This window comes from Platichthys flesus, chromosome 9 (assembly GCF_949316205.1).
Source record: "Platichthys flesus chromosome 9, fPlaFle2.1, whole genome shotgun sequence".
NCBI lineage: Eukaryota > Metazoa > Chordata > Actinopteri > Pleuronectiformes > Pleuronectidae > Platichthys > Platichthys flesus.
The window spans coordinates 1,654,667-1,670,342 of record NC_084953.1 but is presented as its reverse complement, the minus strand read 5'-3'; the positions used below and the strand labels follow the sequence as shown (position 1 = coordinate 1,670,342).

Here is a 15,676-nt window from a genome sequence, read left to right as displayed (position 1 = left end):
AAGGCGCTGAGAAAAGTCACAAATCATGTAAATACATCAGCTCCTGATCAAAGCGTGTGTACAATATGTCTTAATCTGTGCGACTGAGCTTTCTTCCTGCGAGACAAAACTTGGGGCACACTACCTCACAGTCTATTTCTGCTCTCTGATTGGACAGTACCAACTGCGTCATTATAGCAACAGCCGCGGAGTGATGACGTTTCAGTTCCGAAGTAAACATGGAGGAGCGAGAAGCGCTGAAGAGACAGATCGAGCTTCTTCAGGGTGAGTTCGCTTCCGCTCGTGTCCGCCACCAAGAAATAATAAAACATAAAACATAATAACTGTCTGTCTAACTTACACACTCTACGTCACTCGTCTCCTCCAGCGTCACACTAACTAACTCGACCGGAACCCACCGGCTCCTCGTTACTCACGTTCAAAGTCACCTGGTTACTTTCTCTGTGACCAGTCTGTGTGAGTAACTGGTTAACTGGTTAGTTAGGCTGCGAACCGTTAGCTGCTAGTAGCCGGTTAACCAGCCCCCCCCCCCCCATGACACCAACCGTTTTAAGCTAGTTTAACATTAGCCGGATCTACGTGTGGTTAACAGGCTCCACTAAACTCACCAGTGGTTAAACAGGATGTAGTGTTAACCAGGTACAAAAACGCTATTCACTGTACTTATTATCTCACTGTACATATTGCTCTTGTTTTTACACTTTATATATAAGTATTGCATTCATATTGTCCTATATTTCCTTACACCTAAGTATTATAAGTCACTGATGCTTATTTTTGACCCATTTTAGGATCCATCTAATGCTACTTATCTTACTGGTATGAGTTATCATGGTAAATGATCTTCAACCGTCCTCTGTGGTTTCTACTCCTAAGCAGGATCCGTGCTTATCGCAGTAACTTCAGGTTTTATTGTGAAACTGGTTCACTTGTGGAACCATGGCCCAACTACTGACCAATCAGGTCACTGTGGAAAACCAGAGTCAACCATCTACAGGAGCCTGACTAAAGGGTTAACAGTATATTATATTAAATGTCAGCATATTTATATATGAGTGTAATGTTCGACACGTCCGGGTCAGACCACTCTGGTTTTCAAACACCACCCAAGCTGAGATGTGTGTAACTCTGGTTTTACCTGAGTCAACAATCTATGTTCCTAATTCCTGGTTATCAATAATGTGTGAATCGTTTTGTGGGATCTGCATTTGAGTGGCAGTTTAAGAGTTAAAGTATCGACTGTGTCAGGATTCAATGGCAACAAATCCATAAAAGTGATTATGTATTCGTTGGTTTAATAAACTCAATATCTGTTTATAAGAAGCTCTGTTTTTAAAACCAGTCTAAAAAAGCCAAACAATTATTCCTATTCTTTTTAACCAACATTTTATCCTTTAAAAAGTGTTTAACAACTAATTAACTCCCATTTGTAAATCCCCAGATCTCATCAATAAACACAAGAGTGTCCATGGTGATGCACCGTTCCCAGAAGCTGAGCAGACGCATGTAGCAGCTCCAACATTCACCAGAGTCAGAGGCCACAGCACATCTGACGGACATCCTTACAGCTCCAGAGGGAGAACTTTTGCTCCTCAGACTCGAGGAAGTTGGAGAGAAAGACACTCGCTGAGAAACAAGAACCCTGAATCCTCTCTCGGACATCAAGTGGCTGTTACCTCCTCCTCCACTGGGCATCAGTCTGGTTCCCAACCTGAAGCCGGCAGCATCCTACTGCCCAGCCAGCGCAGAGGAGAGGAAGGAGATGAAACCAAGACTGCACCTTTATTATCAGGCATTGCCCAACAGAAGAAAGAGGCACATGTTAGCAGCACCACAGGGATTAGAGACGATGCTTCAAGGAAACCATCCACAGATGATCTTCTTAAAAGTTCGACAGGCACGAGCTCGCAACATGAAACTCAACAAAGACAGACTCAAGGATTTGAGCAGAAGACTGAAACCAGGCATGTTGTTCCAGAAGAGATGGCAGGAGGTGTTTCTTCAGAGGCTTCCTCTTCTGTAAAGATCAGAACCCAAGTCCAAATCAAACCTTCCCTGATCAGCAAGCCCAGCAGTAAACCGACTCCAGTAGTTCCTACAACTGGTGATGTCACATTACTGCCCCCTGCTGTGTCTGAGGTAGCGAAACCATCTTCCAAGTCTTTTCTAAAAAAGTCCAAGTTCACATGGGTGAAGACCCAGAACACGGGAGGTGTGGAGTCCAGACAAGCTGGTTCTGTTTCTTCATCCCTAGGAAAGGTTGTGTCTGTCTCAACAGCCTCAGCCTCTAAAGCTTCCAGTGGAAGTTCCCCCTCATCCAGCAAGAGAACCCCTGTCAGGAAGTTACCGCGAAAGCTGAGCCCCATCACCATCGCCCAAAGGACCTCCAAGTACAAATGGGTCTCCTCGTCCGCTGGAGCCCAAGCCAAGACAACTCGAAAACCTCTGTCACCGAAAGTCCTGACTCTTCCTCAGAGAGCTTCAGAGAAGGGAGAGGCCACCAAGAGACTCAGATCAGCCGCCGCTCCCTGTGCCAAAGTGAAAAGGAGCACCAGCTCCACGCTCAGCAGCCAGTACCGCTGGAAGGCCGGGAGCCAGAGTTTCCCCGGGGCTGCAACTGCAGGGCCTGCAGGAACAGCTCGTCGTAGATCTGCCTTCCACTGGACGGCAGAGAGAAGCAGCAGGGGAATGAAAGGAGGGCTGGTTCTTTCTCCATCTCCACCTCAACGAGCCTCACCCCCCTCCTCCTCCCCTGGTGGTTTCAAACTCCGCAGCAGGATGAAAATCATAAGGAAGTCCGCAAACAGGTAAATAACTCAAACTAATTTACATTCTCCTTTAGATCTGCTTTGATACCTCTAAATTATGATCATCATTATTTGTTTTGCAACTGTCTGTCACCAGAAGGTGGCAGCAAAGTATCGGCTTAGATATTTCACTGACCTTGTTCATGTGAGACTTTGTTTATTTGTTGCTTTCCTAGATTTTTCCTCACATAATTAGCTCGTTAGTAAACTCTCACTGATCCCACTTGCCCTCTGTGTTGTGGCCACAGTGCCGGTGGCTCGGAGAGAGGAAGCAGCCCGTCAGCAGCAAAGTTCTCCCCACGGGGCCGATCACACACCTGGACCCGGACTCCCACAGGAGTTAAGAGGACGCCCTCCAGGGAGCTGGTGTCTTTTGGTAGACACAAGTTGAGGCGACTCTCTCCCAGCTCATCAAGGACAAGTAAGGAGCACAGACACAAACAAAAACAAAACACTCGTTGTACACAGTTTGCCTGTGCAGACTAATTTCCTTCACAAGCTGCCAACCAATAGTTCACAACATCACATAGTTAAGAAGGTCTGTGTCTAACCTGGTTGGCTATTGTTCAATGATTCCTCTGGTTCAACAGCAGAAAGTCTGTATTCATCTGTGTAATAGTGCAAACATGTTTTTTCACTTATTCACATTGATGCTATTGGTGGTAAATTAATGTTACATTTAAAAAAATCAGTTCCAACATGTTGCCGTCATTTTAACTTGGTGCATCACATTGTAACACAACAGTGAAACAGTATTTATTTCACTGACATCTTTGGGTGTAATTTACCTATTTGGACGAAGAGTCTCAGTAATTGGCTCCTCTGCTGTAGCTATTCCAGCTGTGTCCAGTGGAGGGCAGCAGCTCACACCCATGTCTTCCTTGTAGGGGCCTTGTGTTAGTGGCTGTCACGGGAGATGCGTACACACCGGCTATAAGAGGAGGAGGGGGGGTTAATTGATTGCCCAATTCAGCCGTGATGGCGAACAAGTGCCGATAGCGGGTAATTTGCAGAGGTGGAGGCAGGCAGCGACACCGCTATCAAGCCCCGGCACCGCTCTCCCTCCAGTAGATAAAAAGGAGCTAATGCATAATTATCCTGTTGCAAATTGGATTGTTTTAACGAACTGTAGAATATAGGCCGAACCTGATGGGAAGCAATCATTGTTTTTACAGCCCCCCCCCTCGCTCTCTTCCTCCCTCCACCCCTCCCTCACTCCACTTGCTCCTCCAACTCTCTGGTCATTCTGCGTGTACCCTACACGCCTCATGCCCATCTTGGTGTAATCTCCCATACTCAATGGAGTCAGAAGACATTAGAAAAGCCATCACTATTAACATTAGGCTTTATTTCTTCCTGTGGCTCTGTGTCTATCAGTCTGCTTCTCTTTTTCTGGTGCTTTAACTTCCTCTTCATCATTGCTCCCCCGTTTTGTTAATGTCATGTGAACAAACCTGCCGTGGAACACATGCACCTCTAATTAAAGATGTGGATTCAGAATCTGAGCGTCGGGAGAGGTGGAGCAGAGGTGAGCGCAGAGGAAGATGGAGTGTGGAGAGCTGCTCGTAGCCGTCTGTGCCCCTGATAAGAGCTGCTAATAAAGAGCAAATTGAATTACTAATGATGGGAAGCAGAGTCCCTATAGATGAGCCCGTTAAAACCAACCTTATGACCACTAACACATGCATGATAATACACTCGCAAACAATGTTTCTTAATTTCCTCCTCAACGACCGGCTCCAGCCTCCCCTCCTCACGTCGGGGGGGGCGTTTTCCCGAGGTGCTTGGTTATATGTGGTTTAATTTAAAGAGCGCATAAACCTAAGTAAGCAGTTAAAGCTGTAATGAATCAAGAGGAGTGTGTGCATGTACATATCTGTGTGTGTGTGAGTGCGTGCCATGTAGCCCAGATAATCTAATAAAACAGATAAATGTCAGGAGCGGACAGAACAGAGGGGAGGATTGCTGAGCCGAGCGGCTTCGGGCCCCATGTGACAGGCTTCCGGAGCGTTTTAGGTCTCTATCTCGCTCTGCTTGCTTTCCTCCCTCACCCCCTCTCCTCCACCCCACTCAGTCCTTCTTCCCCCTGTAGCTGTCTTTTTTTTTTTTAAGCCCACAACCGTACGTCACAACATTTTGTGCATCATCTCAGATTAGGTCGAGGTTGTCTTTGTAAAGTCAGGAGAATTAATTTGCTGAAAATACAATAACTTTAAGGAGGTGACGTATTTCGGGTTAAAATCACATCAACACCAGAATCGGTCCTGGTCAGCACAGAAACTCTCCAACCTGACGTCTTCTGCGTGTACGGCTCCCTGAGATATTTGTGTTCTTCCACTTTTACACCCACTTGCTCGTTGGGGGGGGTCTGAGAAAATGTTCGAGCAACTGACTCGGACTTTAACCTTCTCCCGTACAGTTTCCCTAAAGCAGCTCTAGTCTCTATTCCTGTTTATGTAAATCATAAAACACAGTTTCACACGTAAACACACACACAAACACACTGTGGGTCAGATTGTTGACTTGTTTGTGTTACAGTAGGAGAGGCTCTGATGGTGGCACCTTTGCTCTCTCAGCATCATCTTACCAACACCCTGCCCTCATCCACCCTCTGACACCTCAGAGCCCATTACTACCACAAAAGAACCCCCCCCCCCCCTCGTTCAGGGATCCTGTTACTGCTCCTGCAGTGATCCCATTTATTTCAGCCATAAATCATGTGCTGCTCTGCATCGAGGTCCAGCTCCCGCTGACATGTTCCACTTTCTCCAGTGATCTGCCTGTGCACTCTGCTGTACAGACAAACACTGGGTTCACTGCAGATACGTTTTCAAAGAGGTGAACCTGATTCCTTATGGAGCGTTGTCTTTCCCGATCAAATGACTGAACTGAGTGGATTTAGGTTTTGTCACATCACTACCACACAGCAGCAGAAGCACCTGTTGACTCGTCCCTTTCTTTTAGGATTCTGTGATTCTCTCTTTCTATGATCCATGTAAAACATCTTCATCAGTACCTTGGTTGCAGTTTTCCTAAATGCTAATTTGCCCCTTTTTAAAACTGACTTTAATCTTAAGTAAGTTTATCGCAGCTTCTTTAAAATTCCACGAAATGAAAAAACCTGAGATATGTGTGTTCTTCCAGTTTCACGTCCGTCCCGTGCTAGAAACCTCATCATCGTCATCATCATCATCATCATCATCATCATCATCATCATCATCATTATGTTTGAACGGTGCTGAAACGTCATGATGTCTGATTGGTCGAGTTCTTATGAGCTTGGATTTCCGGAACCTCACCCAAGGTTTCTTTGGCTCAATCCTTTAATTTGATGTCATTAGCTGTGGAAATAGTTTGTGTGAGTCTTACTCGTCCATGAAGTACTTTGTCTGTCGGGGCTTCAGGATGTGGTGACCTAATGAGTAAATCCTGTGTCCTCCATACATGCTGCTGAGCACCGTCTGTCCTCTCCTGCGTCCACACACGTCTGTTTATTTTTGTTTGTTTATTTGCATCACTCTCTGGTTCACACTTGCTCCAGTTTCTCCCACTTTTCCTTCACACTTGTGGCCACTTGTCCTGAGCTCTGCTGCTCTCACTGACTCACGCTCCCACATTTACACACACAGACACACACACACACACACACACACACACACACACTGTTTGTTCAGCTCGGAGCACAGTGATTGTTGCTATGTGCCCACTTGAGTCCTCGCTCTGTATCATATGTTTATATAAACATTTTTCTCAGAAGTTTTTATTGGCCAAATGATTTTTATAGTTGTCTGTGTGTGTGTGTGTGTGTTTGATTCTACCATCAGCTGCTTTTCCACATACCGTTCCTTAAATGCCATTCCCCAGTGTTCCCGTAGTATTATCAGTTGGGCGACACACACATTTGCACTGTGAGGACCTTAACCTAATACAAAACAAACGCACATGCACACACACACACACACATTCTGCTCATTCCTCTGCACTTTCTCAGGCTCTCTGTGTCAAACAGGTGGACCTCTTGTCTGTCTGTCTGTCTGTGGCTTTCTCTCTCTTCCTTCCTCTTTACATCTGTCACCAGCTGACACACACACACACACACATACACACAAACGTGTGCTGTGCCCACACACATTCAAACAAATCCCTCCCCTACAGTTGCTGTAATGATTTAGGTAACAACAGAAGGAGATGTGCAGAATTACTTTGTTTTTTATGTGTGGTTAGAATCAGCTTGGGCCTGCATCGTGCATTAATCTATGTGACTATATATAAACAGGACGTGTATTCGGTTGCACGAATGATTCCGTTTCTGGTGTAAGATGGTGTCTTGTGCAGGGCGTGCTCGTTATAGCTCTCTGCCATGGTGCACTGTAACATTTGGCATTTTGATTAACCTCAGAGCGTAACTCCTCCCCACCTGTGTCGTCGTCCTCCCCTTCCCTCGGCCTCTCGTCAAACTGTCAACTGGCCATAATTACAGTTCCAACTCATTTGAGAGGAACATGCACACGGACATCTCTGGGCTTCCTGAGGACACAGAGAGAAGTCAACACTTCTCTGTTTCACTGAACAGGGTCAGATGACCAATAAGTTTGGTTCAACACGTTTCAACTCGCTCAACAGGTTTAACATATTATCTTAAAGAGATATCATCTTTATGCCATGCTCTGCAGCTTCCACTCTTCAAACCACTTGATCAGTGTGAGTTTTACTGAACTCCTCAGATGAGCTCAGTGTGCTGTCATTGGGGGGGGGGGGGGGGGCTACTCAGGGGGAATGAGCGGCATGTGTTGAAATGTGTAATCAATACTATTGAGTCCTGAAATGTTAGCCTGAGATGACTGTGACTCTTTTCCCAGTTAAGGAGGTAAATGTTTTCTTGGTATCCAGAGGAGTGGCCCATGTGCCAGGCTGTCTGAATAAATCAGAAACCTAACAGGGCCCAGGCAGAGGCTCTTGTAATTATTTAAGAACACATGGCAGGCAGGCCAGGAGTCACCTATTGGTAAATGGCTTGGCTGAGGTCGGGGGTGGTGGTGCCATCTTTAACTAATAACACCAGTGTTGTTATAGGAGTGAGACAGTTTCTTTTGACTGTTCTTTCTGAATCTGTTTCAAATCCGAAGCAGAGTCGTGTGAGTTAGACTTTGTGACATTACAGTGGTGCTGAGGATTATGCAGCAGTTGGCTGGAGCTACATGTACGTAATGATTTGCTGTTTCACATTTTAAAAGTTACTTTTTTTTTATTTTAAAGATCGTGTTTATAATGTAAACCCACAATTCAACAATATGCCATTTCGATTTTTATAAAACCCAAATTATTGTAAAATAGGCAAAAACCTAAAGACTGCACCGTTTAAATATGTTTCCAAAGTTATAAATCTACAAAGTTCAACAGTAATGCAACACAATCTACGCAGTTTCTTCTGTGTGTGTTTGTGTGTTCTTATTGTGTTACATAAAGCTGTCTGTTCCTGTTACAGCGAGGGGAAAGTCAGGGGCTGTCGGTAGGTCCTCAATAAATCTTCACCTTTTGTCAGCTGGAGCACAGGCTGGTATATCTGCCCTGCCCCTCGACCTGCTGTGTACCCCCGACCCTATGACAGTAACACTATCCCCCTCTAGCCCCGCTCCACATGTCTGCACACACTCATGTGTTACCATAATAATCATTGGGGGTTTTGCCGTTTACGTGGGAAGACGAGCAAAGAGTCTGAGGAGTGCTCGGCATGTTAATTATGTCCCATGCACGCACACACACACATACACACACACACACAACATGGGCATGGACAAATGGTGGAGCAGGGATTGTATGACTGATGTTGGGGGGGACCGGGGCTGGTCACTTGTAGGTCATTATGGACAGTGCAGGTTTATCTGGGCACTGGACATGGCCGTGGACGTGGGGAATGGTTTATGACCTCAGGCCTTCAGGGTCTGGTTGTTTATTAATCGTACTCAACATTTAAATCACATAGTGTAATCATGTTTTTAATCTTTAATGACCAGAAGGAACCAAATGAGGAGTGATATGAAAACAGGCAAATTCCAGGTCTCATTCTAGCTGTGTAATTAGGGCACAGGTGACATCATCACAGTTTTGGATCATACAGTCACAGATATAAATTATCTTGTCATGGAAGATGAAAGCAGATTTTGGATGATAACATTTTTGGCAAATGTTTCTCATAGTTTCAAAGCTTAGATCCCACAGTAAACATCAATAAATAGCATATTATCACTACACACAATATTATGCTTGAATTTCAGTTGTTCTTGCTGCAGAAGTCACATGACCACTCACATGTTGGGAGTTTATATAACTATTCATTTAACCATTCAGGCAGATTTGTATTCATCCTAACTGCACTAATCCTTAATTTGACCACTGTTACTCTCTAGATGCACAATATCTCAGCTTCATTCTTAATCACATGATATTTTATAAGGTACCTATAAATTGTCTTTATTTGCTGTGTGTAAGTGAATGCTCTCCTGAAACTCAGTACTTTCCATCATTCTCTCTCTCTCTCTCTCTCTCTCTCTCTCTCTCTCTCTCTCTCTCTCTCTCTCTCTCTCTCTCTCTCTCTCTTTATATCTGCAGTCACATTCTGTAATTGCTCACCCACACCCTCACACTATTTCTCAACCTCCTCCTCCCTGTCCAGAGGAATTAGCCCCGTTCTCCTAATTGATGGCTTGGCTGCAGGTCCCGGTTGGTTAGTGGAGCCAAGTGGAGGCCAGGACCCATAATCCTGTGATATCAGTGCATTTTGTGTGGTCATGTGATCTGATCATCACTTCTTCAGCAGGATTTATGACCATGAGCTCTTGTTTATGTAGTATATATTTTTTTTATATCTCTCACTTGGGTTCAGTCTCAGTTTTTCGATCTTCTACCTTCGCCCTCCCGCCTGCTCACGTTGAGCTGAAACCCGAACTCTTATCTTCTGTGTGTTTTTTTATTTATTTTTTCTCAGCCTTTCCAACTTTCCATTTCAGACATACCGGCCTGGACACCCGAACCCCCCCCCCACCCCCCTACCCCTTAGTCTATTTTGGTCTTGTTGAGTTATTCAATGACCCCCTACTATCTCCCCCCCTGGTCCCTATTACCCCTTCGCCATCCATCTAAGTACCTCCTTCCCTCTCTCGGTCACCACTTGACCTCTTTGTTCCTCCCTTGGGGAAAGTTAAGTTTTTTCCAATCCCCTCGGGCCCCCCAGGTATTTGACTGAGCGTCTCCAGCCACAATCGGCATCTGAACTTCTAAGCCCAATGGCTCGACTTTCCCCTGACACCCCTGACCTCCCAGCTTGTGGTCAGAGGGTAGGCTTCTTAAGCCCACCATGACCTCCCTACAGGTGTTTCCCAAATTCAGTCATTAGGAGTAATGTTGTCTGGGTTGGGAACAAATGTGGGAGAGATTCTTCAGCGGAGACATGATGGACAGGTGTAAAGTGAATTATAGAGCTGCCCCGTCAACTATATCCTCCTCTTCTTCCTCTTGTTACAATATTAGTCTTATTTTTGTTTGCAGGAATATATAACTTTTCTTTTTAAAGATAAATTCATAAATAACCTACACTCATAGACTGACCCTCCCTGATCATCACTGCACAGACTCTGGCTCCGAATAGTTTTAAGATGGCTGTGTTTGTATCTGGGATATTTTGGCTTCATTTCCAGAGGGGCTGTGAAATGAGTTGGAGACATTGTTCATCTTTATTCACAGTTTTTAATTTGAACAATTATTACGTCCTGCGCATTAACCAAAGTTGTGTCTTCCCACTTCCTGAGCAATGAAGGATTATAACCTCCATTCTTTAAGTTTTGCCTCCAAACAGAGTGGATGATAAGAAGGATGAACTTCTATCTTGTTTATAATCTGTTGGATCATCTGTGAGCTTGTGTATTTTACTTGAATTACAATAAACCTTTATTGAAACTACGTAAAAATCTGTAAAAAATACAACCCACCCTTTAATGAGGCTTCTATTTGTCCTCTCTCCGTATCATTCATCAGTTTCTCCCTCTATCTCAATCTCACTTAACTCACCCTCAATTCATCCTCCCACCTCCTCACCCTCCTCCCATTATCACGCCTCCCATACTCCTCTGTGTTTTCATGGATCCCTCCCTGCTCACCTCCTGCTCCGCTCGGCCTTGTTGTGTTTCGGTGTTTAATAATGGATGACTGTTTGTCAGTCAGCACGCTGTTGTTAAAGGGTTTTAAGATAACTGCTAATTCCAGCAGGGCTGTATTGATTAGCTGCGCTGGGTGCGGATTGTTTTATAGCCAGAGACGAACGCTGCATCCTCTTCCATCATTCTCTTCCCTTGCTCCTTCTGTACCCTCTCTCTCTGTCAGTGGTCTCTCTCTCTCTCCCTCCCTCTCTCTCTGGTTGAATAATTAATGCTTAACCTATTTAATTAGTGAGATTTGCTCTGAACAGAAGCAGAGTAATTGAGTCCTCAACCCGGTGTGTGGTTGGGGGAAGTGTGTTGCTCTTCTCTGTGACTTGGTGCATCAGGCTCACACACTGAGATTGCAGCATCAGGTGGCTCACTTCCTCCTTCCTCCTCTGCTCTCAGTGAAATCAGCTTGTGTGATTTACAGCTGCACGATGTGACGGCCCTTGACTTGGCATCGGCGGTAATGAAGCGTAACCTTTTCGGTATGGCACCTCCGGCGCTGGAAGCTGTGGCTGTGGTCGGTGCCAGCGGGGTTGTGGTGGAGGGCAAAGGGCCGTTAGCCTAGATGGAGGGAGCGCTCGTACTATGAGCTGCGGTTGTGATATTAATAACCATCACTACGCAGGCCAAAACAATAAGGGAGGATTTGTTGGTCGTCTTTGGTGCTGTAATTGAGGCTCAACGCTTTGACTCTGCATCCTGCTGGCATGACCTGAAACCAAATGTTTCACCAGGCGGCATTGGGACTTTGAGACCCTGATGTTTTCAGTTCAGCACAGCAACAAGGGAAAATTATTCAAAGTAAATACTTTACCTTAAAATTATCGGATATCAATGTTGACATCTTCAAATTACTGTTTTTTGTTCCTCCAACATCCAAAAAGATATTAAATATTCAATGATATAAAATCGAAAAAGCAGCATAACCTCACAATTTAGGAACTGGAGACATAAAACGTTATATTATTCAAGAAGTTCTTCTTTTAGCCGTTCCATACACTGGGACAAGGCCTCATCTTATCTTATCTAACACATGGAGTTAGAAATATATACAGTACAGAAATACAGTAATCAAGTAGCTGGGTTGTCGGCTGTTTGGCCGTCAGCCGGTGATTATAAAAGTCTCTGCATCACTGAAGAAAATGAGACAATCAGTGAATTTAATGGTTCAGCTGTGTGAGGTCTTGATTATTTGGGTGGTCTGTTGTTAATTTAAAGCCTGGCTGCTGGTGGGTTGGCAGCAGTGGTCTGAGAGCCTGTTGACAGCGTTGCAGGTTTGACTCTGATCCCACGTTGGCAGACCAGAGACAGAACTGATCGGGGTCTGGATTCCTTCATGTCTCCTTGGACCAGCAGAGACTTGGCAGGAAAACCCAGAATCGAGATTCATTACTATTAATACTCACCTGAGGGCTGGTCAGGGTGTACAGCCAGGATAGGCACATGTACACACACACACACGCACACATACAAACACGTGCGCGGCCTTGCATATGAACCGCAGATCTCGCTGCATTGCTGCCAGTGAACTGCAGAGGGGGCTCTGCACATGTTCGCTGCTGGCTCAGCAACCTGAGCAACAGGTGGCGCTCCAGCGTCTGCTCACTACGTGGCAACAACCTGTCACTTTAACACAACATTTAAACTGAAGTTTCTTGTGTCGGAGTCTCAATCCACTGTGAACCTCGTCAGGGGGCTTTAGGATCCAGTGGCACATTTTCACGAAGACTATAAACAAGGAACAAACTATGTAAATGCTGAATTTTTGCAGTTGGAATTTTTGTGTTCCTATAATTTAAACTTACTAAACCATCAAACTCACTTTAAATTCTTATCTCCACGTGTGAAATCAAACACAAACTGTAAGTGTCCTCCTCTCCCTCCCGGCAGACCCCAGTGTGGAGGAGGGCAGAGTGACTGGGAGAGAGAGTACAGTATTGATCCGGGGCAGTTCATTTTCTGCTGTCCCTGGTGAGTTGCTCTGGGGGAAATAGCTAGTTTGTCTCCTGTCATTGTAGCTTCACAGTTAAAGAGGAGTAAAAAAAAAAGAGGTGGGGGAAGAAGAAGAAAGCCTGTTGTCTGACAAGAGGTTCATAGAGAAGCGTCCGGATCAGTCGAGTCTAAAACACTGTGTATGAACAGGATTGATGTGCCGTCCCCTGGAAACGTGTGTGTGAACATGCTCCTGTGTTGTATGTACATGTGCGACTAATATTGTGTGGGCTTCCCTGAGGAAGGCGGTATTGATCACTTGCCGTTTACTGTCCCCTGCTCCCTTGTGAATTGCTCTGTTGGAAGTGGTTAATTTGTCTCCTGTCCAGGGGTCTTCCCTCTCGCTGTGTGTGTCTGTGTGTGTGTGTGTGTGTGGTTAATTTGTGTCCTGTCTTTGGGGGGCTTATCTGTTAAATACCTCACTCTCTCTGTGGAGACACACACACTGATATCATTGATCGTCTTGTTCGATGACAGTAATGCCGGACTGATTGGCAAATAACCATCATTAACATTTCAAACTCTTACATGAAAAGTGGTTAAAGATAGTTAGAGAGAAAAAGGGAACAAGTCAATATTTTCTAGTAATCATGGTTGATGTGTTGTGTTGTTCCCCCATGTGCAGATGCATTTAACACATGATATCCAGGTTCTGAACATTCCTGAGCTCTAAATAGCAGAATCTGAGACATTAGGCACAAAGACAAACAAAAAGAAACACATACATGTAAATTACAGCAACATATTATATCCCTTAGAATCACACACGATTAGTTTGACTAAGGTAAAAGTATTTTGTATCAGCACTACACTAGTACCATTGAATTCTACTATTATCAAGTTGAAAGGCCAGGTCATCTGGTTACCTTTACTCTAAAGAAGCATACATCAGTATGCTAACCGCTCCTGTTTACTGCAGCCGTATACGTCTCATGCACACATGTGATACTCTATAGCATATCTGCTGTCTTACAGTTTAGCTTGTGTACTGGAGGTTCATGACCTCTGGTTTATTTTGGAGAGGATTACCATGCTTCTATTTCCTCACTTATCTGGTTCAGAGCAAGGCTTGTCTTTCACTGCATTCTTGCTTTAATGAGTTTGTACATATTAACAACCAGTTTGGAGTTGTGTGTTTAATTACTTCTCTGATGGGGCTCGTGTGAATGATGCACGGACTCCGACTAAAAGAGATTCTTCTGATGTTACAGTTTTGGTTGCTTCTATTTTTGTCATTAGTTTTTTTAAGCCCATATTAAAACCTGATCGTCCTAACCAAGTTTATATTTTTCCATGTTGTTCCAGTTGTTAACGGTTGATCTGGTTCTGGTTTCACGTTGTAATTTAGGGAGCGCACCAGAGAATTTAGTTTGACACACGCACGTCCTGCTGTCAGCTCCTTCATGGGCTGCGTCTAGTTCAGGTTATGTTTTTATATATCCTAATATCTCTTCTTCACTAATCTTTGATATCATTGTTGGTTACATGATCTACAGCCGTCGAGTGACAACACAGTAAATTAATAAACCATTTATTATTATGCTTGTCTCGTCCTAATGTCCACTCAAAGCACTTCACACTTTAGGTCACATTCACATAACCCATACGGAGATGGGACATCTTGGCGGATCAGGCTTCAGTCACATCCTAAACGAATGGACTGGAGCTGGAGATCGAACCACTGACCTTTGGATTAGTGGACGACCCACAATCTAATCTTAACTTTGTTTAGCCGAGGCCCTTCAGCTGTTATGTGAAGGTCTGCTGTGACTTTGAAGAACCTTCATTAGTACCTCTGTGTATGAGCTTGTGAGCCGACTATGCCAGTGGTTCAGCAGCGGTGACTGCTCCAAGCAGATGCCCGCTCCTCCTGGTTGCGATCAGCATTTTAGGGGCTGCTGCCCGCTCTTCCTCGGCCCAAAGGGACCAATTAGGCCCTGCCAGCTGCACCATGAGTGCCACCACGGAATGAGGGGGCTGTGGGTGGGTGAGGATGCTGCACGAGAGAAGGGCAGATAGAGCTCAGGACGCACATATAGACGTGGAGAGTCACAACACTGAGTTATTACCATCAGGTCCACAGTATAGACTAGACAGCAGAAAGTTTGATGCCAGCAGAAAGTGACCAATTACCAGAAAGAGCTAATGAAGAAGAAAGAGGTGGAAGGAAGTCACAGCGTTTACTTGGATCCTGACTTCTTCAAAGCACCTGCTGGTCGTCGGGAAGATCGAATGAGTGGAAGCTCCTTGGCCCCCTTCCTTCACCAAATTAGCACCCGAGTCGACAGGAGACTTGAGCGGCCCTCATCACACCGTTGTCCCTCTTTTTCTTGGCTGACCTTTAGCTCCTGAACCCTCACTTTTCAGTCCTGAACCCTCACTGCCATGTCCAGAGCTGTTACTGAGCTGACCATGGCCTGGGGCCAGAGCGAACCAGGAGTTGTGTAGTTATTTCAGCCGGCCCTCTTACTTACATCAGGACACAAAGGTCAAATGTCACTGTCACTGACAAGGGTCAGGTGAAAATCTACACTCCGTATTATTGGACACGCAGTGGGGGAAATTATTCTTAACATTAACACTGACAGCAGAACAACCAGCTGACAAAAAACTAAATCAATCAAACGGCATTAAAGACACGAACTGGAACATCCCTCAGTAGAGAACCAGCCTCTT

General features: G+C 45.0%; 1 protein-coding gene across 1 annotated transcript in view; it reads left to right on the top strand.

Moving 5' to 3' along the window:
• The first annotated feature begins 188 nt into the window (after positions 1 to 188).
• The window catches only part of zc3h3 (zinc finger CCCH-type containing 3), a 46,909-nt gene continuing 31,421 nt past the window's right edge, over positions 189 to 15,676 (top strand). The window contains exons 1-3 of the mRNA XM_062395946.1: positions 189 to 264; positions 1,442 to 2,807; positions 3,056 to 3,228. Coding sequence (XP_062251930.1) covers positions 219 to 264; positions 1,442 to 2,807; positions 3,056 to 3,228 — 1,585 coding nt within the window. The 5' untranslated portion in view covers positions 189 to 218. The remainder of the gene's footprint in view (positions 265 to 1,441; positions 2,808 to 3,055; positions 3,229 to 15,676) is intronic.